At 38.6% G+C, this 21818-nt stretch overlaps 3 protein-coding genes across 3 annotated transcripts; 2 read left to right on the top strand and 1 right to left on the bottom strand.

Moving 5' to 3' along the window:
* The first annotated feature begins 340 nt into the window (after nt 1-340).
* Nucleotides 341-3453, top strand: LOC149106660 (alpha-1B adrenergic receptor-like). Its single transcript, XM_089298056.1, has one exon. The coding sequence runs from the start codon at nt 2128-2130 to the stop codon at nt 2998-3000; it is 873 nt and encodes a 290-aa protein (XP_089154182.1). The 5' UTR covers nt 341-2127; the 3' UTR covers nt 3001-3453.
* A 17-nt stretch (nt 3454-3470) lies between these two features.
* Nucleotides 3471-7262, bottom strand: LOC110063280 (glutathione S-transferase theta-2B-like). Its single transcript, XM_020770244.2, has 4 exons — nt 6996-7262; nt 5997-6127; nt 4835-4954; nt 3471-4358 (listed from the first exon to the last, which is right to left on the bottom strand). Exons 1-4 carry the CDS (start codon nt 7086-7088, stop codon nt 3989-3991), a joined length of 714 nt encoding a protein of 237 aa, XP_020625903.1. The 5' UTR covers nt 7089-7262; the 3' UTR covers nt 3471-3988.
* A 616-nt stretch (nt 7263-7878) lies between these two features.
* On the top strand, nt 7879-21371 carry LOC110063456 (translin-associated factor X-interacting protein 1-like). Its single transcript, XM_089298055.1, has 19 exons — nt 7879-8009; nt 8644-8776; nt 10003-10224; nt 10554-10688; nt 11241-11310; nt 11617-11674; nt 12190-12226; nt 12707-12762; nt 13001-13120; nt 13642-13753; nt 14095-14156; nt 14319-14408; nt 14831-15008; nt 15554-15682; nt 15810-15984; nt 17030-17115; nt 17515-17658; nt 19853-19959; nt 20819-21371. The coding sequence occupies exons 1-19, from the start codon at nt 7978-7980 to the stop codon at nt 21018-21020; spliced, it is 2148 nt and encodes a 715-aa protein (XP_089154181.1). The 5' UTR covers nt 7879-7977; the 3' UTR covers nt 21021-21371.
* The last annotated feature ends 447 nt before the right edge of the window (nt 21372-21818 follow it).

Below are 21818 nucleotides of genomic sequence, written 5' to 3'. Positions count from 1 at the left end.
ACATCTAATGTATCTAAGTTTCGTTTTTATATGATCGCTTTAAGCTAGTGCTCTGGCTGTATTTTTTCAAACAAAGGTGAGAATTCGAACTTTCAAAGCGGATATCTGACTTTTAAACTGTTTAAAATTTCTCCCTTAAAGATGATTTCCAGTCCGTACTGCGCACTCTTGAGAGTTTCTTTGCATTTTTTGTTTTGTCTCATTTAAGCATCACAAAATGGAAACATTTCGCAACTACTTTCATGAGGAAATTCAAAGTTTCAAATCAACCGCTATTATGGATGCGAAGTGGTCGAACCTTTATCCTTCGTTCTTTCTCATATCACTCAATGAGACAACTTCGCAGCTGTAAAAATCAATGAAGCTGTTGGAAAAAGAATTTGAAAGGCCTTAAAGATAAGGTATGTGGTTCGTAACGAATAACATCGATTCGCATTCCATCGAGTGAGATTTATAATGTTTATAAACATTTGGGCGCTGAAACTGTGCAGTACGGACTCAATATCATCCTTAAAATAAATCGTAACTTTAAACTACATGTATTTTTGCTCAAATACGTCCACCCAAGGGGCTGTTTTGGCAGGATAAAAGAAAAAAAATCGATTTTTCGTGAGTGTCTTTCGATTCTCGATATTCTCAGAAAATTGCTGCTCAGAAACACTCGTTTCTGATTGATCAAAAGTAGATGAATTATCCCAAATTGCATCGATAGTGGAACAATGAAATTTTTTTAGTATGGTTCACACGATCAATGGAATCTGAAAACAGTGAGTTCACTCCCGGGGAAAGCGACAAAAGACAAAACGTATATCAACTCAGCGTGGTTTTATTTATAGCAATTTAAATTATGTAAAACAAGGATGATTTCTCCTTTAATGCTAAATATGACATGTTTAGGTTGACAATCATTAATTGTTTCTCGAATATTAAACAGACTCATTTCAGATTAAAGTATTTTCAGAGAATTTTAGATATTTTGAGGTCCCGACCACACTACTCCGGAGGAATTTGAAAACGGAGGTTTCACTCTGAAAACGAGCGGGCAAGCGTGCGAAATCATGCGCTGTGGTTGGTTACCTCAGCAGGTGAGGCTAATAATTGATGTACGAGACACTGACAAATCACGATATTTTGCGATAACCGTGTTCAATAATTGTTTTCCTTTGATCACTATTTTTTTTGTTGTTTTGTTGTTGCTGTTGTTGTTGTTGTTGTTGTTGTTGTTGTTTTTGTTTCATATTTAAAAAACTACGCACGAGCAGATCATTATTTGTCCTCAGTTATTTGCAAGCGACGTAGTGAGCTCTTGGCCAATGAAAAGGATGAAAAACTGCATCGAACGATAATTGTCAATGATGCAAGTAGTTGATATTTTATAATCGGTTCGAGATATCGATTACAGCGGATTTCTACCTCACTTGTAAACACACAGCTTGAGGATGAAAAATATATTTTATCAGCTAATAGCTCATGAGTGTAGATTTATGTACGTATAGTTTGCGTTGCAGTAAGAGTTTTATATCAAGGTTCGAGTGCAACAATATAACTTTTTTCCGAAGTTAACGTGCTGGAAAATTCGTGAGGAGTGTACTAAAAAGCTACTTCTATTTTTTTGTACAACTTTTTTTCTGTGAAGTTGTTCATTAAGGAGCAATGAGACTCAAATAAGGTTCTACAAAATAAATCTCGGTTAATAATGAACCCTTTTTGGGAAAGCGATTTCCTTGTTATGCAAATTACAGCCTAAATTCATCACTTTTTTTTCGAACTCTCATTTTTATGTAAACCGAGAAATAAGAGTCTCAACTTTTTGTCATTTGAACGTCAAAAACAAACCCCACTATTTAATTTTTCGCTCGTTACTTTCGTTTTTCAAGCTGTGCTAATGAGAAAATAAACAAAAACTGAATTATCAACATTTAATAATGTCAATTTTTGGAGATTCATTTCAACCTAAAACCAGATGGTAGCTTCATTGGTAGACGTATTCATCATTCGTAGACAGGAAGCAATCAGAGTAAAACATTTTAAACCAGCTTTACTAAACATCAAACTTTCTCGTGCACAACTCGGTACATGTTCAATGTAACATCGTTCAGTGCTCTTTCTTGAGGTGCAGGCTATACAATGAGAGAAGCTAAAGACCCGCTCTACTACTCGTACATCGTTAATTGTATGTTCAACGCTTTCTCGTCCTACACAGCCATCGCATTGAACATTTTAACAATCCATGCCATGAGAAAAACTTCGTCGTTACCAAAGCCTTTAAAAACATTGCTCCTGAGTCTTGCTGTTTCTGATCTTGGTGTTGGTTTACTGGTTCAACCTTTGCATATCGCTTGGATGGCCAATCCTACTTATTTCACCATCACTTCGCTTCACATCATCGCTCCTTTGTTTGTTAATGCGTCGTTCTTTAGTGTTGTGGCCATAAGTGTCGACAGATTCTTGGCTATACATCTTCACCTCAGATATCAGGAGTTTGTAACTCACAAGCGTGTTGTTGCTGTGGTGATCTCAATATGGGTGTTGAGCACATTTTTCCCATTAATAATCGCTTTGCGAATCGCGAAGGATGTTGGACATGTTGCTGACACAGTTTTCGCAATTATATTCGGCATTTGCTTCGTGTGTACCACACTTGTATATTGCAGAATATATTTCACTGCACGACGCCACACAAATCAAATTCAAGCTCTGCAAGTACAACAAGAAGAAGTGAATGGCAAAATGGCAAATTTTGTGAGGCAAAAAAAATCTACCATCAGTACTTTCTACGTTTATCTTGCGTTTTTGGTTTGTTGTTTGCCAGAGTATTGCACCTCTGTTGTTGGTAAATTCGTTGCACCAAGTAACGCTTTAAATGGTCTATCGCTTTACTTAGGGAGCCTGATGCTTTTTAATTCATCTCTTAATCCTGTAGTTTACTGCTGGAAAATGAGGCACATTCGACACGCTATCATGGACATACTGCGAAATATATTGCCAAATCGAAACTGAACAAATTAAAGCTAGCTGCGGTATAAAGACTTGACAGATTAACTTTGCTGCATGTGTACTTTTATGAAAAATACTTTTTTGCTAGAAATAATTCATTTCGCTTAATTATAAGACTCAAAATTTATATTCCTTTCAAGTTTGTAATACAACATAACAGTGTATAAAATGAGACTCTCTTTGTTTATATATGTAAAAACTGGCAAAAAAAGGTTCATGTCAAAACAAGTACCGTGTTACTAAATGTATTACTTGCTTTCTACTAGTTCTGCTATTTGTAAACTAAATAAATAAATAAATAAATGTGGCAAAAGAAAATGCAACTGTGAAATTTTTCTCGTCTATGTTTCAGGTAGTTGGGTAGGAATAGCGTTCTTGTGACCAAACAGGGCCTCTCTTGTTAGAGATCTAATTTACTGAAATATTCCTTCCATAAAGCTTGTCTCTAATGAACATAAAATAACTAATCGCTATTTCAAGAGTCCATTTCTTTCTTTTCTTATTTTATTTCACTTTATTTTATTTTATTCATTTTAAATACACGTCAAGAGTCCTACAGTTCTTAGCTTTTAAGAATTTTGACGGGTGTTGTCGCTCAGACCAGTTAGGCCTCTTACCCAAAGGTTGTGCACGTGAAAGCGATCGCAAGACTCTCGCTAGTTCTTCTCCTTTCTTGGGCTTCCATTCATATTGTTTTTCGTTCCTCATTTTTCCCGATGTTATAATTCAGAGGATTAAGGTTTTATCGGCTTGTTACCGGCGAAAAAGAAATGAAAAGCGCCGTAACTCAATATATCCGGGCCCGGACATCAAGCCGAACGCGAGATGTTTCTTACCGTTGAATAATCTTTGGGTTGTAGACCTATATATCTACCAGGGCATTTACCGATATTTTACTACCTCACGAGTCTTTTAATTTTTTTAAAAAAACCATTAATACATAAAATCAAAATCGTTTAGGATCTTATTATCTACTTATTCCATTTGCTTGTCACGACGATTCATAATCGATGGACGCAACTTTTTCAAGCTTCTTGGCAAAGTCGTTGTGCGTTGAATGCACCTCACTCCAACGCTCTTGACCTTTGACCCTCACCAGCCACTCGGTGAGCTTGGGCCATAGTTTAAAGTCGAATTCGACCCACTCAGCCTGACACAAGATAGTGGCTACATAACTGTCGGCCACTGTTAATTCAGCACCACACAGGAAGGGATTCTCGCCGAGATAGAGACTCTCTATGGCTTCTAACAGTTCACTCGCTTGCGCCAGACCTTTCTCTATTAACTCCTCAGTGCCAGCTTCGCTCGAAAGGTGATATCTTTCCAGCAACTGAGGGTATACGTATTTGAAACCCACTACACTGTGTAAAACAAAGAACGTACGATTAACATGTGTAACAGGTGAGGTCATTGTTAGGATTAATTTGTGAGGCTATAGGTTAATTCAAAGCGGTTCCGAATTTTTTGATTTTGTTTTCTTTAAATTACTATTTCAGAGGAAACTTACGTACCCATGTAAAAATGGTAAGGTATGTCAAAAAAGAACAGTCTCGGATTATATTTATTTCAAGGAACACAGAGTTAAGTCCAGCGGTTTCTGCAAGCCAACAATTTAGGTGTGTTTCACCTCTAAGATGGCTACTCAAGCTCAGCTTGTGCTCACTGATGTCTTCTGGGACAGCTCGTATCCAAGCCATGCCGCGCCAGGGAGCGTACTGCCAATTCAATACCTTTCCTATCTTTCTCTCGTCAGCGCTGTTCAAACCTTACATTAACAAAAATTCGCTAATTGTAAAAACTGCCGTTTTTTTTCTAGTCAAGAAGGAAAGATTCTTACTTGAGTAACTTGGAGCTTGCCCAGTCCAAAACAGAATGTACTCTGTATCGATCCTCCAGTGTCTTTCCCCAGCCAGCAAAGTTCGTGTACTTCTGAGATAAGTAGCGTAGTATCGCCAACCTTACGAGAAAAATGAACACAAATACCTTCCATGAACCAATGTATAAAACTAATTTTGAGCTCCTTTTGAAATAACTAAGAAACCTTGTCTATCCACCATTAACATTCACTTTCTGCTTATAACTTAGTTGAACCATGTGCAGAGAGCACACGATCTTGTTGAAGAGGATGAAATTGAAATTAAAAAAAAAAAAGATAGATAGTTCATCTTTGTCTCCCGTTATCGTCTCTTACGCCAACATGACCCGCAAAACACATGCAGTACCGCTAAACTAGTACCAAGGCCTTTTCGCACTGTGCAAAATTTTTTCTGGTTTACACTGTTTGCATATAATTTTACGTTTCTTGTAAAAGAAAATAAATAAGTAAGATAAAAAGAATACAATAGAATGAAATTATGGAAATAAAACTCAAGAGCTAAATTTTTGTTACGAGGAAAAAAGACCATATAATGACATTAACTTTAACAATTCTTTTATACATCCTATTACATTTTCAATCTTGGCAAGCCATGACGCCCCCTTAATACAGGCAATAATAACTCTTGTCCACTTCCAAGACAATACACCATTCTTTTTACCAAAATTTTAAAGTTTATTTCCATAATTGTATTCTATTGTATTATTTTTATTACACTGTGGTTAAGAATTTTTAGCGCCTCTTTCATCATTTTACCCGTTGAAGGCTGAAGTTTAGGCAATCGAAAGCTTGTGTTTTAAAATACTGTTAACCAGAGAACGTTTTAAATTTTACTGTAAATCGTGATCAAGAGGTTTGGACGAAAATACAAGAACCTTGTTTTCTTAGACATGTTATCCATCGATAGGAAAGCAGTTAAACAGACGGCAGAACTCACTTCGTTTCAGTTAAATACCCTATTTTTAGTTGCAATTAACGATTTGGCTCTTACAGTAGACTGAACAGAAGGACTAGGGGTGAAACAACTGTGAAATCAATTATTGGAAAACAAGTATGCAAATTAGTTGCACAAGGTTACCATCAGTTAGTTACCCTTGAAAATTAGCAATAATAGGAAACAAACCCTCCAAAAATTGTAGTGCTGCCGTCGGCTAATATCGGAACTTCTTCGTGTGGATTCATCGCCACGAACTTTGGCTCACGGTGTTCTCCGTTGAAAACATTGACGTCCGTCAATTCGCAAGGTATGTTGTGCTGAATAAACGCGAAAACAAAAAGATCGATGAGTGTAATTACCCACTCGCAAACAATGAAAACAAAGAAGTGAAAAATTACGAGAATCTGAATGGAGTGATGTGAGAGAACATGTGCACTGTCTTGATCTGTTGAAATTTTGCCAGTTTGCAGTTTGGAAAGTAAAACAGAGCCTTCAATCTGAGATCATTCACGAAGTATGATTAATTGTAAAGAGAAATTGCTCCTTTTTTTGGACGGTCTTCGTGTTAATTATCTTCATCATGCCACCCGTATAAGTGAACCGTGAATGAATTGCTGTGAAATTTAAATATGTATTTGAGGTAACTATAATTGGCATACGGAAACCCGTACACTGTAGATGAAAAGTGCAAGTTCCGTTAGCGGCTTTGGCATTCTTCAGTAAAATAAATCGAAAGCGTATTGCCACTGCACTGACAAATACATTGTATGTATTGATAATACCATGTGGCAAGGCGGATTATAAGCGAAAACCGGTATCGATAAATCATAAAACATTCTACCGAAAACTTCTATCTTGTCGGCAAAGTCCTTACCGAGATAATGTTAATTAGAGCCTGAATTCAGCCGTTTGGTATGCATCTAGGGGCCGAACAACAAACGCACAAACAAGGCAGAAGGCTATAACTATGGTTAGGGACTTGTCAATAGAAATGTCTTCAAAACAACCGCGTGTCTCTTAGGAACACAAACAAGCATACGAATGGTTTAGTGTGCACAAGTCATTTTGATATTTAGCTTCAGTTTGTTTTTCTTTCTTTGTGGTAAAAATGTTAATGATTTTCGTATGAATTGTAAAGCTAGAGCCGCAAAAGAGTCAAACATTACTTAATTTAGAATTCCTTACCTGTAGTGCGTATAACCAAACAACCCGACAGCATGGCGAAACTCGCACAACGTACAGTTTCATTGGTATTTTTGAGTCAGGTTTGGCCGACATCGCTCACTTCATAGCCCCGAGCCTGCTAATTGGGAAAATATTTCATCGAGACTTGTGGATGGTATAGTTCTGTTTCCGCACAGAAGGCAAGTGGCGAGCAAAAACGGAAGTTGTTTAAGAGCGCATTTTAAATACGCGTCGCATTTTCTATGCACCATTTCTCGCCGCATTTGAATAATGGATAGAGCAAGCTGTCAGTTTGGAAGTTTCTTTTTACTGATTAAATACATCCGAAATTCCTTTTCAAAAACTATGTAGGGGAAGAAAACGATTTAAAAAGTTTCGTTGATTCAACATGTTCAAAAGATCAGATTCCATTAGGCACGTATAACTGGACCATTCAAAAGTTTCGAAGTCAGATGACGTTGAACATAAAAATTATGGATTCATGATTAATGCCTATTATGACAGAAATTGAATAATTTCATCCACCTGGCCTTTAGGGCACACGCAGGATGTAACAAAAAAATTTTCGTCCGATATAGCTTTTAAATAACGAAGGAATTCTACTAGTTTTCTTTGGGGGAAGGGGTTTGTTTTAGTAGCTTATACAGTTGCAAGGAAAAAAGAGATTCTTCTGGTACATTTTAAATTTAACCCTCCGTATGTTTAAACCTCCACATAGAGAACAAGCAGTAGGTATATTTTCTAAGTGAAAATAGTTTTTTTTTTTTTCCCTCAAGAACTGAGTCATTTCAGCTGCTAAAATATATTCCCTCAGCTTCTGGATATAGAGATTGGAAACGAATAACTAATTATACCGCGTGAAGCTTGGGTACTAGTTTTCTTTATCGCAACGGTTACCAAGTCAACAAAGTAAAATGGCCGAAGAGATTGCAAGTTGACCAGACAAAAACAACAGTGAATCAAGTTTTATAACAACAGGGCTATGTCTCACACAAAGCTCCCTCCACTGCCACCGTAAGTATATATATGTCCTAGTTGTAAACTGCGATCAAACTCCAGTTTTCGCTTCAATTAACGCGGAAAGTTTCAAAAATACTCATCGCAAGTTTATGGATTGCCGAACCGAACAAGTGTCAGACGAGAATTATGAAAATGACAACTTCACCCGAAATAGTTTAAGGGAGTCTCATTACCTTTTCCTTACAAACTGGATCTATGAGCATACATCTGAGCTGGTGCTGAAAAGTTGTAAGATCTCTACCAAGAGATTATAAGGTTTTCAGCGCGGCTTACGACCAAATGCACAATCCAAGAAAGGGCATAATGCCCTTGTGAAATCCCGTGTTGAATGTGTCATGCTGGGGTTTAAAATCTTCGACCCAACATTGCAAGATTACACGTACATGTGTACAACCCAAGCTACATGATTTTGCATAGTTGAGAGAATATTTGGGAGAACATTGGGCGCTCGGTCTGTACTGTACCGACCTCTTTGCACTGTCCCCTAACAAGACAAGACGTACTTTGGGCCGTCTGAACATCCTTTGGGAAATTCAATGAATGTGCTCTATTTTACCTCACATTTGTGTCCAGTGTGACCTATCAATTAAATCGACCTCACTCGATGCTTTATTTTACTTCCTTGAAGCTCCTTGACAACCTATCCTCAGACGAACACCAAAGCTCTAAAGCAGTACACTGGTCTAAGTGGTCCAAGTTACAGTCTGACTAGTACATCTGGAACTCAGAAGTATGCTCTTCCATCTGCTGCTGTATTGCAGGTAAGTACATGAGATTGTGCAATTTTCTACACTCAGTATTTTTTTTTCCTCTGGCTTGTAAACCACTCCATTGACATCAAAGAGCTCTTTGGAGTTCCAAGGGGGACTGGGCTTGAATTTTTGTGCTAATTGAGGAATGAATCTCTTCAGAAGAAAGAAAAAAAGGTTCAGGTCTGTTCTAGTTTAAGAAATCAGAGATTAGTCAGATGGTTCAACATTGTTTGTGCTTCACGCATGTTTGATTAGGGAGTTTGAAGTGAGAGATGTTGTTGCTACCCGTAGCTACAGTCTTCTTAGGTATAGACTGCGAGCAGTCTCTATTTTCCTCAAAAATCATCAAGTAAGCATCTTGGCATGATCATGAGCGTGACATGAGCTGCTAGTAGTGCAGGTGTTGGAAAGACGAGTGAAAAGAGAGACTGCAATATCATGAATTAGTATATACCACACAGGTGAATAGTGCTTTTAATGTACTCTGATTGGTTAACTTGGAGGTGATCAATAAGTACTATTCACCTCCGAGCAGCCGGCACGAGAGAGTTTAAAATTTCTGACCGCTTGTCACACATAAAATAACGTTTTGGTCCGCTAATTATTCAGCTTGTGTGGTATAATATTAAAACAATTATTCACCTCAGTGTGAAACTGATGGATATTTACCTCCACTTCATTGAATAATTGTTAACTACAGGAGTCGCACCGTAGGAGACAAACATTGTAGCAGAATTTGTTGTACGCTGCATTTCACTTATAAAGGTTACTGACAGATGTGTATCATAACTTCGTAGACTGACCAATAGAATTACTCCGTCACCAGAGTGCTGGGCATCCAAAATGTTGTATGAAACCATTGCAGTGTCTCTTTTCACTCGTCTTCTGATGCCTGCGTCACTAGTGGTCTGCAACATTGCCATACGCACATTTGCGGTCACAGTCACGCTAGATCGCTTGCTTGATGATTTTTGAGAAAAGAGAGACTGTTTGCTGTCTATCCTATGTAGGATATTACATGTAGTCTTGTGCTTGTTACTAGATGTAGGAGTAAAGTGGTTTTTTTGTGAACGCCAGGACGCATGTACAGACTATGTAGAGCTCATACATGTACAAATCATTAGGCAAATGCACCACATTTGTTTAAATCTAATCAACATGTCCTGTGATCTTAACAAAATCTCAAAATAGTGATTGAAGTTTCTCATTCATTTTTCTTTTATCCGTGTCTGTAGCCTTACATTGACACAAGGGCAGGTACCTTGGACACATGGCCAGCACATGCCCTTGGGCCCAGTGCCCCAGATCTCAACCCAGGTGCTGCCAAACAGTCAAATGAGTTCATGCCAAAGGGAGTCCATAAGCCCAAGTTTCTGGAACAACTGGAGGCTTTCTTGCAAAAAGAACTACGCTCCTTGGATTGTGCTGAGATGGTTCCAAGTGAAAAAAGATTGCAGGTGTGATTTACTCCGAGATTTGTAGGGTTGGCATAATTTTCTAAAAGTACTGGGAAACTGAAAAGTTCAACCTCTGTTGGGAGAGAGAGAATACTGAGAAGGTGCTTAAACTATAGTGTTCTAGCCAACACAGTTCTTCCTTTTTACAATCATTATTCTATTTTAGCCATAAGCTCCCCCCCCCCCCCCAGCATTCGCACTTTTCAGATACCACGTGTACATGTACATTGACGATAGCTCAATGAACAAGTTGTAAAAATATGGGAGGTTCTACTCAAAATTTGTGTGTTATTTAAAATTTATTCTTATTTCTCTTTCTTCCTTCTCAGGCCTTTAGGGAAGTATTTGAATACTTGATAGAGGACTTTAAAACTTACAAGCCTCTGCTGTCAGCAATAAAACATGAGTATGAGATGATGCTGGTTCATCAACGAGAAAAGATCAGAGAACTGGAGCCTTTAAAGGTATTTATGAAATTATTTTGTGAAATGTCCCTTAGAGTCATTTACAGCTGTTATTAAGTAATCTTAGCCAGATTAGTCTTCAGAAGATCAGGGGTTTCATTACTGTTTTCAGAAGGAGGGCAACTGGTTTTCACAGGCGGCCAAAACTATTAGAACTGAACTTCTTTATAAGAAAAACTTTCTGCTAGATGGTCAAACCAGCCTGGTAAAATTGCTGTCACAGCTGGGCAATTTGGCGAGTGCCTGGCCCTTGATGAAACTGGAAAGATAAGTATATGTGTATATGTCTGCTATTTATTGATAAACAACTACATTGCAATCTCTTACCAGACATAAAGTAGTGGCATTCGTTTTGTGTGAATGCTTTTTAAAGCCTATCTAGAAAATCTAGAAGAAAAATTGTCTACAATACTGTATCCTGGGGAAAGTAGTATTACATATAATTTGGAGATCTACACATCTGATCACAAGAATCATCTCAGAATTAGTAAATTGTGGAACAGTTAGCAAATAAAAAGGTAAATGTATTATTATAATGTTTTTTCTTTTTAGAGCATGTTAGTCACAGTATCTGAACAATGTGAGAAGAAGCTGTTAGCCGTTAAACAAGAAGAAAAATCAGGTACAACATATAAATAGGGCTGTCCAGTAAGAGAATGAAAAAAAATATATGATTCATTGACATAATTTGTTAAATAACAAAACCAATCTTGAAGCATATCACCTTATTTTAGCCAGCTTGGCCTACATGTCTACATGTAACGCATGGCACAGTTTAGTAGTAGGTTATATTTTACACAATTTTCCATGTGCAATAATTGTTGTTTCCTTGAAGCTACTGATAAACATAAATTTACCTTTAGTTAATAAATTAGTTAATGTGGCCTTTCCTCCCAGAATTAACTAATTGTCCCTTTTTAACCTTCAGATATGCTAGATATGAAGAAAGAAAATCAAAGACTGCAAAACATAATCTCAAAGCTAAGGTAAAAATGTACCATGGAATTTTTTAAATGTGCTGAGTGCCTACATATGTAAGTTATAAAACATGTAAAATTACATGCCACAGATTACTGCTGGTACAATCTTGAACAAAACTGTCATCAATTCACATTAATTAAAGTGTATTCTTCCCTTACCCTCTCCTGTCCTGTAATTGGTGTTGCTTAAGTCCCAATGTGAATGCTATTGAATGTCTTGACATGTCTTAACACCCCAAATTTATTGATTTTCTTGATGGCTTCAAAGCCCTTAAGAAAAGCATTAAATCTGGGGTGGTGGAGGGCATTAATTTTTAGGGTACATGTAGTTTAGGTACTTGGCTTAGAATTGTACACAATGTGTGTAATGGGAAATATTTTTCAATGTGTAGCCATTTGTTGGTTGAATTCCTAGGACCTTAGAATATGATGCACGGTGTTAGTCAAGTCCAGATCTGATCAGTATTGGAGATACAAGTAGAATACATTTATCAAATCCTTTGAATTAATTTTTGTTTTAGAGAGGAGCAAGTGTCCCTTCAAGTTCAAGTAGAAAAGGTACAATAGCTGTAACTAGTAAGGTCACTCAGGTCAACTTGTGTCCTCATTGTCTTACCAAGGAGTGGCTGGAACACAGTAAAATACGTTGAACACTAGGTCGGTGTGAAAAATAATTAATTCTGAGGAGAGTAAGAATACAGCCTTTGCCGGGATCACTACTGTAAACAGTATTGGTGGTAAAATAAGTTACGTGCTACAGTGTGTAGTTAAACAAAACCAACAGTCACTCAGAATTGACGGGTGAGTGTTGGATGAGAGTGTTCTCTTAGTGGGGAAAGCCACATGAGAGAAAATTTTCGATGATTCTTTAGAAAAGAAAAGAGCAGGTTTAAATTCGACGAGGACTTATGGGGAAGACAAAAGCACATGGAAATTTTAGGCCAAATGAGAGTGAATGAAAGTTTGTAGCAGAGTATTACTCGGCGTGTGCATATCAGAGAAGTAACCTAACTTATAGTTTTAATGTTCACCTTGCAGCTCCAAGAAGAACTAGCTGCCGAGTACCTGAGATACAGAAACGAGTGTGATGCCAGGTAAGTAATGCGATTCTGAGTCTGGATTAATAGACATTGTTTTTAAAATTTAAGGTCTGAAGTCCAAATGGAACTTTATTTACGGTCAACGTTTTTTGTAAAAACTTGTGTAAATCTATTCAACACATCAAAAACGCTTACTGCAGTAAAACGTAATGTTCAACGTAATGTTACAAGATACTTTTAAATGAATTACACAATACAGATACAAATATACAGTGTAAGACTTTTTTTGTAGGAAGATGTTGATAGCGGACATAAATGAATTGAAGTACCAGCAGGAGGACGCGAAAAAACCGAACGCAGAAGAAGAAGGAGAAGGAAAAGAAGATGTTACGTTCCTGAAACTGGCGCTAAAGTGAGTGATAAACATTTCATTACAAGTCAGCAGCACCGACTGCTCCATACAGCAAGCGTGAGCTTGTGTGCTCGATGAGGTTTTGACGTAATAATTATATCAAACACGAGAGACAATGTTTCATCGGGATATCCAAACACCGAGAAAAGAGTTGAAAATACGACGCGCAGCGGAGTATTTTTGACGAAATTCGAGGTTTTTGGATAGCCGATGAAACACTGTCTCGATTGTTTGATATTTCTTCTCAATCGAAATGAAAACCAAGGAGTTAACGGAGAAGTAAAATCGTCACAATCTATGTTAATTAAGACCTGGTATCCAAACCTCCTTCACGGCAGTGATTTTCTTTGTTTTAACTTCATGAATTATGAACGAGTTTGAGACTGATTTTTTATATCATTTCATTGGTTTCCCACGGGTTGACCAATCAAATTTCATGGTTACTTTGGGAGGTGGAGAAGTACTGTAATGCAGACTTGCCTTTTTGTTGTATTGACATTGTAATTGTTTCCTTGTTTCAGGAAAGCGCGTGAAGACCTGGACGCTAAGAATCAAAAGCTGGCTGAAATGGAAGCTGATTATGGTGATGTTGTACCAAGAAGAGACTTTGAAAGACTCGAAGCTCAGTTTAATGTAAGCAGTCCTCCATTTCTTATCTGTAAAGACTATTTACATGAGCAGTTTTTCATGTCTTAAATATATTTTCCTTGACAAGTTTCCACATGTATGTATAATTACATGAAGTGAATGATATTTCATTTAAATTGATCAGATCCTTGTTCAAAATCTGTCATGCAAGCTTTTCAAAAAAGACGGTTATCAAGGAGGATAGTGCCATGGTTTACTGCTCTTACGTGAAAATCCTTCAAGGAAATCTCGCTCCCGTATTGAAGTGTAGTAGTGTCGCCGACATACTGATTAGCTGACTACCAATTTATTTGAAACACTAGAGAATTCTGCTCTTTATTTGACAGAAATTACAAAAAGATATGGAGACTTTCACTGTGGATAATCAAAAACTCATGCAAGAACACAAGTAAGTACTTAAAAAGCGCTTACCTTTGAATCTTTGTTGGGGAGAGAATCCGGACGTTACATACATACCGTGTAGGAATGCCCCCTACAACCCCCTCCGCCTTCCCCCACTTCCGAGGGGCCGTAGAAGAGAACTGTGCCAACTTATTTTTCTTCTTTATAGTGCCATTCTCGAAGTACACAAGAAAGTTGTGGATCAAAGAGACCAATACGCACAAGACTGTGAACAGATGAGAAGAAGCGCCACGCCAAGGTCAGACAAACTGTGCTTGTGTTCTTGATTTCTATGTGCAGCGTTGTTAATCTTCTTCAATGACGTCAAATGTGATAATGAATGAATGAAAGACGTTATTTAAAATGGTATTTAGCTTGAGAAATTAATTGGGGACACGTTTGCACGTTATCATTTTGTGACAAGAACATAAGTGCCACACGAGGCGAGAGCCGAGTGTGTCACTGATATTCTTACCACATGTAATGAAGAAACAAAAAAATGTTAATGACGTCATCTATACAATAGATCATAAGCAAGAACCAGTAAAAATGCGAGAATAATTCGACATAATATATAACTGTATTACCATAAATGTAATCAGGTCACAGTTTCGCTCATAAGTAACAATGCCCAGCGACTGTCTCTCGTGTTCATTATTCTGTCCTTGTTGATGTTTTCAGACCTCACTGGGAGAAGTGTGGCCAGTATGTTGAAGGTGGAACAGATCGCTGGAACGAGTTGTCACAGGACAGAAGCAGTGATGAGCTTGTTGATATTTTATTAGCGGAGATGACAGGACAAGACATAGCTATCATACAGGCTGGAGTGAATACTGGCGCCGAGTACTTCACGGGACAGGTAATTTGTATATTGAAAATACTGCGAATATAATAGTGATGAAGGGGAAACTAGTGTTATAGGACGTGTTTTTTTACAGGCCTCTTCAAATCCAGGCTGAGTAAGTGACCTCCAGGCCCCAGTTGTTCCAAGTTTCATTGGGTAACGCTATCCAATTGAGAAATCTCTGTCCATTGGTTAAGTGTTGACGAAACAAACTGCCCTATTCACTGGATGGTGATTTATCTGGTGGATAGCGTTATCCACCCTTTGAACAACTGGGACCTGGTGTTTTGACCACTTTCGTGCCATGTATGTTTTAGCCAATAAGATTGCTTAATTGTCTGAGCGCCCATTTTGCGCGGCGTTATTGCGCCAGTTGCGGGCTACATTCAGTCAGATAACTTTCGAAAGTTATAGAGAAACGCTGGGTTTTTTTATTTTAAATTTCGGACCTGAAAGTAAATGTTGTTGTCGATGAATTTGTTTGAAATATTTTTTCAGTTAGTGTCGAGATTGTTTACGTTTTTAAACTTAATCTTTTCGATTGTTTTTTCCTCCAACAGGGTACGGGTCCAGAAGTGTCTAAGTTCTTACGATACGAAGGACAAGTTCGTAACAGACGGCTTGGAAAAAGAGACACTTCCCTGCTTATTAAAGATATCTGGCAAGAGAAAGCTGCTCATGATGCCGAGGTACGCGAGATTATACAAGCCCATTCGTTTGCTGACAAATTGTATCTGTACATGCCACGCTTTACACTTGATGTTTATCTTAATGTATGTCTGACATATTTCCAATTGATGCTTCTTGGTGCTGCAGAAACCTGACGGCGAGCGTGATGACTTGGGCGAGTTCCTGTACCAGTATCTTCAGCGGCGGTTTGGTGTCGAGAACATGATCATAGAGTGGGGATACAACCTGTACGACGCATGCGGACGATACTCACACGATCCAAGGATAGGGCTCTTCTATGGCATACTACAGAAAGAGGTAGGTGTGGACATTTTAATTTTGACGTTCCCTTGTAAGTTCGCCATTTTATGCTGATCTTACTGGTAAGACAATGAAGAAGTAGCTGACATCAGAGTGGCCTGGCGACATGCAGTATCTTGAGGAGTCGGGAGGGCTGAGAATACCAGAAATGACCAGCAGGCCTTGAAGAGAACCAGAAGGAAGACCAGGGCAGCCTCAATTGCAGCACCATCCTCCTTCGTCTGCGTTATTTGCAACAGAGATTGCCACTCCAGAGTGGGACTCTATAGCCACTCGAGACGATGCTCCGCATCGACATAGCGCTACACCATCGTCTCCCGAGACGAACGACTGCCGAAGACGACGACGACGACTGGTAAGACAAATGGGAGCTGAGTCGCAGTTTGGGCTGGACTCTGCACAGGATCATAGTGTCTGGATTGGATCCCTGGCTGGAATCAAAGCGGAAACTCGACACCCTTAACTCTGAAATTGCTGAAGTCTCAGCCCAAATATTACTATTTTTAAAGACATGATTAATATGAAATATAAGACTGAAAAGTACATAGCCTTAAAAAAACAACACGCAGAGGAAATTTCAGGCCAGATGGAAATTATTTATTGATACTAAATTATGATCTGTTACACTATGGATCAAATAATTATATTATTATCGCTTGTTATTATGTTATTGACACTTAATAATAGCACTACACCTTGTATTTAATAATGGAAATAAAAATGTGGAAAAAAAAAAGACGCTCTGAAATTGCCTCTCTCAACTCAGGTGTATAAATATGTCGCAGGGAATTTTATCTTAGGGTGGTTGAAAGGTGGGGGGGGGGGGGGGGGTGGGGTGGACTGGCATCAAAGCAGTCAAAGAATGGGGAATAGAAATACTCTTAGAGATAAGTGCCGGCCTTATGGGCCACCAGACTCGATTACAGACAGACCTCAGACATGACTTTGATAAATACTGTGCATTTAGAGCCCTCATTGCAATGCGACTGACTTTGAGAAGCTCAACATTGAGCTAATTGCAGTTTCTTATTTCGTTCTGCAGGTAGATGAAGCCGTTCATCATGATCAATTAGTAATGCTGGAGAAACTTTACAACGCTTTTACTAAAGTCGATCTGGCAGCGGGAAATCAGGTAATCAATGCTGTGCATTTGTCGTGTGTTACGTGTAGCTTGTAGAGGATAAAGTTGGGAAGCTTTCTTGTTTTCTTCTTGGCTTTGGCTTTATCCCTTGTTACACGGAAATGGGGACCACATGAGGAAAAGAGAATTCTCTTCACCTGCGTAGGAAATCAGACCCATAACTTCGCGATTATATTATATTGCGTTCAGCATCAAGATTCTCCGTACCCCTTCCATGCATTTTGTGTATACTTTGCTTAGGAGAATTCGGCGTTACATTAAGCCTTTGCCCTCAAATGAGAGAATTTCTTCTTGAATGATCGAGTCCTTTATTCTTATCACCAACTTACTTGAATCAGGTATGGGATGGTAAAGAGAAAATTCAAACTGATCAATGCCGTCTTCTTTCAGGGTACGCTGTCCCGAGCAGACTTAGAGCAGTGTTTACGGTCGTTCTTCCCGTTGAAAGACGACGAGACAATAGAGGCTTTAATGAAAGCTTGTGAACAGGAAGCTCCAGGAGAAAGCGTTCAATACAAAAACTTGTTTACTGAGGTAAGGAAAAAAACATACAGACCCGTCTCTTTCACGTTTTGTGGGCTAGTTCATTCGTTGTGTGAATTTGAACGATTAAAACACCAGAGCTTTCTCGAACCAGTGCTTCAGTGTCGGTATGAACGGTATGATATGAACGTGTTTCAGGTGATGTTAACCTCAACTGGATCACCGTCATATCTTGACAGATGAGGCGCTTAAGGTTACGCTACTTTGCTGTGCTGCATTTGTAGGACTTTGACTGGCTTTAAATTTGCCTTCTTCAGTTCCTTGCCCCCAGGTGGGGGACTGGGCCAGAGGAGTGTCTAATGCCTTCCTTCTACTAATTGTTCTTGCTGTAGTGTGAAGTGTTAACATTAGCTTTTATTTCATAAGTACTGAGATTTATCCACAGAGTTGACAGTGATGAAAACATCGCTCTGTTTTTAGTCGCAGCCAATCAGCGACGCGAACGATGAAATTTCACTAGTGAAAAATCATCGTTCGCGACGTCTGATTGGACGAATGATGTTTTTCACTAGTGAAAAGTGATCGTACGGCAAGCCACGTCATCCTTGGCGCGAAAACTGGCAAGCCGCCTTTTTGTTTTCAAGATGTCGGAAAGGTTTCTGGACCGGTTCAGTTGAAAATTTTATTGCAGAACAAGAAAACAAAGCCACATTACAAAAAACACAACGAGATGGAACACTTTTGCAAACCTTTTTAGGAACCAGGAATGAACTTAGAAAAGTTGAAGAAATTCCAGCATTGGAGTTATTGTACTGCAACCAAGACGTCCTCGTACGAAAAAGCCAATCCAGCGATTTCTCCATCTACTTCTGAATCACAGCAATCTACGGCTTTGTTCAGCGGGGCTGTCATTCAAGGGGGCAATTTTTCAATCAACATAAACACAGTTAATCAGTCACCAAAGCTCACACTACAGGAATCTAGTCCACCGGAAGCGTTGCCACGATGGAAGAGACTGAGGCCTTTGGAGGACAGTGACGATGAGTAAAAACATTGCTATGATATGAATATGTTGTTATATATCACTACCTTTAAAATTACCTCTTTTCCCTTTGCTGAAATTTTGAAAAGAAAATGTTGAAGTGTTTACGCTTTCGAGTATATAAAACTCATTTCATTGTCTAGAAATTTTGAAAAGATGTTGGATTTTTTAAGTGCGTGTGAGTAAATAAAACTCATTTCATTGTCTTATCGCTGTTAATTGTCATTATTGTTTGAAAGAAATCTCAGCACTTATAAAATAAACAAATAACTTCATGGTTGGTTCGCTTGTACGATTTTTATTCACTTATTGTGAAGAATCGCAAACTCACTCGCTCGAAGACTCGCTCGTTCGTTTGCGATTCTTCACAACTCGTGAATAAAAATCGTACGCACTCGCCAACCATGAAGTAATCTATATTTGTTACATACTGTTAATTACTTATTTTCTTCAGTAAACACGCTGATTTCTATTTAAAGATATACTCCAAAATTCCGTTAGCTTTGTTTGGAAAGTCAGAAAACGTCACAGGGAACGGGTTTTTCTACTTTAAAGATGACAAAGATGATTTCCAGTCAGTACTGCGCAATCTCAGCACTCTAATGTTTATAAGCATAATATAAGTCTCACTCGATGGAATGCGAATCAATGTTATTCATTACGAACCACATACCTTATCTTTGAGGCCTTTCAAATTCTTCTTCCGACAGCTTCATTGATTTTTACAGCTGCGAAGTTGTTTCATCATGTGCTATGAGAAAGAACGAAGCACAAAGCTTTGTATCCATAACGGTGGTACCGGTAATGACATGAAACTTTGAATTTACTTCATGTAAGCAGTTGCGAAATGTTTACATTTTGTGATGTCTTTCATGAAACAAAACGTAAACAAACTCTCGAGAGTGCGCAGTACGGACTGGAAATCATCTTCAAAGCAGTCTGGTCTTGTCTACTAATTGGCTTGAGCCTTTGATTGGCTTGAGCCTTTGATTGATTGATTGATAGATTGATTAATTGGCGGATCGGTCGGTCGATTGATTGATTGAATTATTCATTATTCATTTTTCCGCTCCAAATGGATAAAATTAACGCTCAATCCAGATGTACATCTGTTTTTAAGTATTCTCGCGTGCATTTATTGATTACCTTTGTGGAAACGCCATGCACGCATCTAATTATTGGTGTTTCTCTTTGCTGTATAAGGACGAAGAGGGCCGATCCGGTCCTTTTGTGGACAAGATTCGAGAGCAAGAAAAGTTAGAGAAAGCGATGTACATAAAAGATATAGAGAATGCCCTGGGAGGCAGCAGGTAAGACGCGACAAGAGCTACAACTTGGCTCTTTTTCTTAAATTTTAATGCGATTCGTCGCTAAAATGTCATTACATGTAAGACCCCTCCGCACTACGCCGGAGAAATTTGAAAGCGCAACAGTCACCGGTCATTTTGGATTTGTGTCTGAGGAAAACTCGGTCAGGAAAATCACGTGATTGTCGTGATGTCATCGGTTTCGAAAAGCTCCGTTTTCAAAATGTTTTCTGTCCAGACAAAAACGAAAAGCCGGCGTTTTCAAATTTCTCCGGTTTGAAGAGCGTTTTCGAAAAGCTCCGTTTTCGTGACGGATTAGTGTGGACGATGGGCCTAACAGTAGAAATCAAGCTGCATTTTCAAATTTCAATATATATCTTGCGCAAAACACGACGGCAACGGTAACGAGAACGTCACCAATCAGAAGGTTTAATGAGCAGAATAATGGCTGTGCACGCGCGATATAATTCTTGGTACATTTCTTTGCCGTCCTCTGCAAATCAACAACGTGAAATGACCAATTTCCAAGTTTTTTTTGACAACGGGACCCACTACGGCTGATTTTTTGTATTTCTATTTGGAACTGAACGCATTCGTAGCATATTCAGGTCGGGGTGGGGGGCGGGGGGGGGGGGGGGCAGAGTTGTAATACCGACAAACACACTGAAAAGATCTTAGTTAATGCGAAATTCCATAGTAAATATAAACACACTTTTAAATAGGCGTCGCTGTCGTATATTCGTAAGGTCCCTTGTTGTAGTGTGGAGGGCGCCTAAGAAAGTTGTCGTCAAGTTATATTTTTTTCAAAATTATTCCAGACGCGTTTACGTCTGTTTTTCTTTTTTTTCCCCGTTATTTCTAGTGAAGTGTCGGTGGATGATGTCCGGCAAGCCATTCAGTCTGTTGATCCAGAAGCTCCGGCCGAGGTGGTTGAGAAATACTTGGGGCGAGCGTTTAACCCTGCAGGTGATCAGCCAGAGACTGGGACCAAAATTGAGACAACGCTTTTAATCAAGAGATTGCAGAGTGGAAGTGTTAGAAGACTGGGCTCCAAACCGAAATAAGTGGCACTGATTGGTTGATTTTAAATAGAATTTATTTTGTTACAACAATTTAATTGTCCATTCCTTTCATTTTCTCACAACTGGGAAATATCCCTAGATGGTAAACCACAAAGCAGCGCAGTTAATTTATCGCCGGAACGTAATAACTAAATAGATTAGAGTTTGCAACTAGAACTCGAGTGGCGCGAGGAGCGAAGAAAAGTTTTTTTTTTTTTTCAAGACAAATAGCCTTTCCTTTTATGGAGGTGTTACTTTTACAATGTCACTGTTGAAATATTAAATGTGTATATATTGGTAAAAATTAATAACTATGTTATTAACTGAATAAAAGATTCAACATCGTTATCGTCATCTGACATCGTTATCGTTATCATCATCATCATCTGTATTTTTCACGCCAGGAAAAAAGGATTAATAACTACTTAATAACTGAGAGTGAGGTCGTTACGGGAAAATCTCAAACTGAGGCCTTGCCGTATTGACCGAGCGATAGCGAGGTCAATACGGTAGGCCTAGGGCAAAACTACACAGTTAGTGAATTTCACCACTGTATTACGTATTCCGTTAAAGACACTCATTTCTTTACGGAAAAGTCACTGTCACAGCCTCAAAAACGTATTTTAGTATCGTGGTACCACAAGTTGATGGGGAAGTTTTTCCGACTTTTGGGGCGAAACGTCAACGCATATAGAAAAGACAGCAAGTGCTTCAAAATTGTCCAAACCAATCGTCTTTCGGTGAAAGAAAATACTAATGCTTCAGAATGCACTTCTCAAAATAAGCTTAACTCGATCTTCG

The sequence above is a fragment of the Orbicella faveolata genome, unplaced genomic scaffold, assembly GCF_042242905.1.
Source record: "Orbicella faveolata isolate gen_17 unplaced genomic scaffold, um_ofav_v1 contig_3, whole genome shotgun sequence".
Taxonomy (NCBI): domain Eukaryota; kingdom Metazoa; phylum Cnidaria; class Anthozoa; order Scleractinia; family Merulinidae; genus Orbicella; species Orbicella faveolata.
Note: the sequence above shows the minus strand (reverse complement) of the source record. Positions and strands in the feature narration are given on the sequence as shown.

Coding starts and splice junctions, on each gene's coding strand:
- LOC149106660 (XM_089298056.1), top strand. CDS start 2,128: ATGAGAGAAGCTAAAGACCCGCTCTACTACTCGTACATCGTTAATTGT.
- LOC110063280 (XM_020770244.2), bottom strand. CDS start 7,088: ATGTCGGCCAAACCTGACTCAAAAATACCAATGAAACTGTACGTTGTG. Junction 6,128..6,995: donor TTTGGTTATACGCACTACAG/GTAAGGAATTCT, acceptor GCGTTTATTCAG/CACAACATACCTTGCGAATT. Junction 4,359..4,834: donor GCAAGCTCCAAGTTACTCAA/GTAAGAATCTTT, acceptor TGTTTTACACAG/TGTAGTGGGTTTCAAATACG.
- LOC110063456 (XM_089298055.1), top strand. CDS start 7,978: ATGTCTCACACAAAGCTCCCTCCACTGCCACC. Junction 8,010..8,643: donor AAGCTCCCTCCACTGCCACC/GTAAGTATATAT, acceptor ACTTCCTTGAAG/CTCCTTGACAACCTATCCTC. Junction 13,121..13,641: donor TTCCTGAAACTGGCGCTAAA/GTGAGTGATAAA, acceptor TCCTTGTTTCAG/GAAAGCGCGTGAAGACCTGG.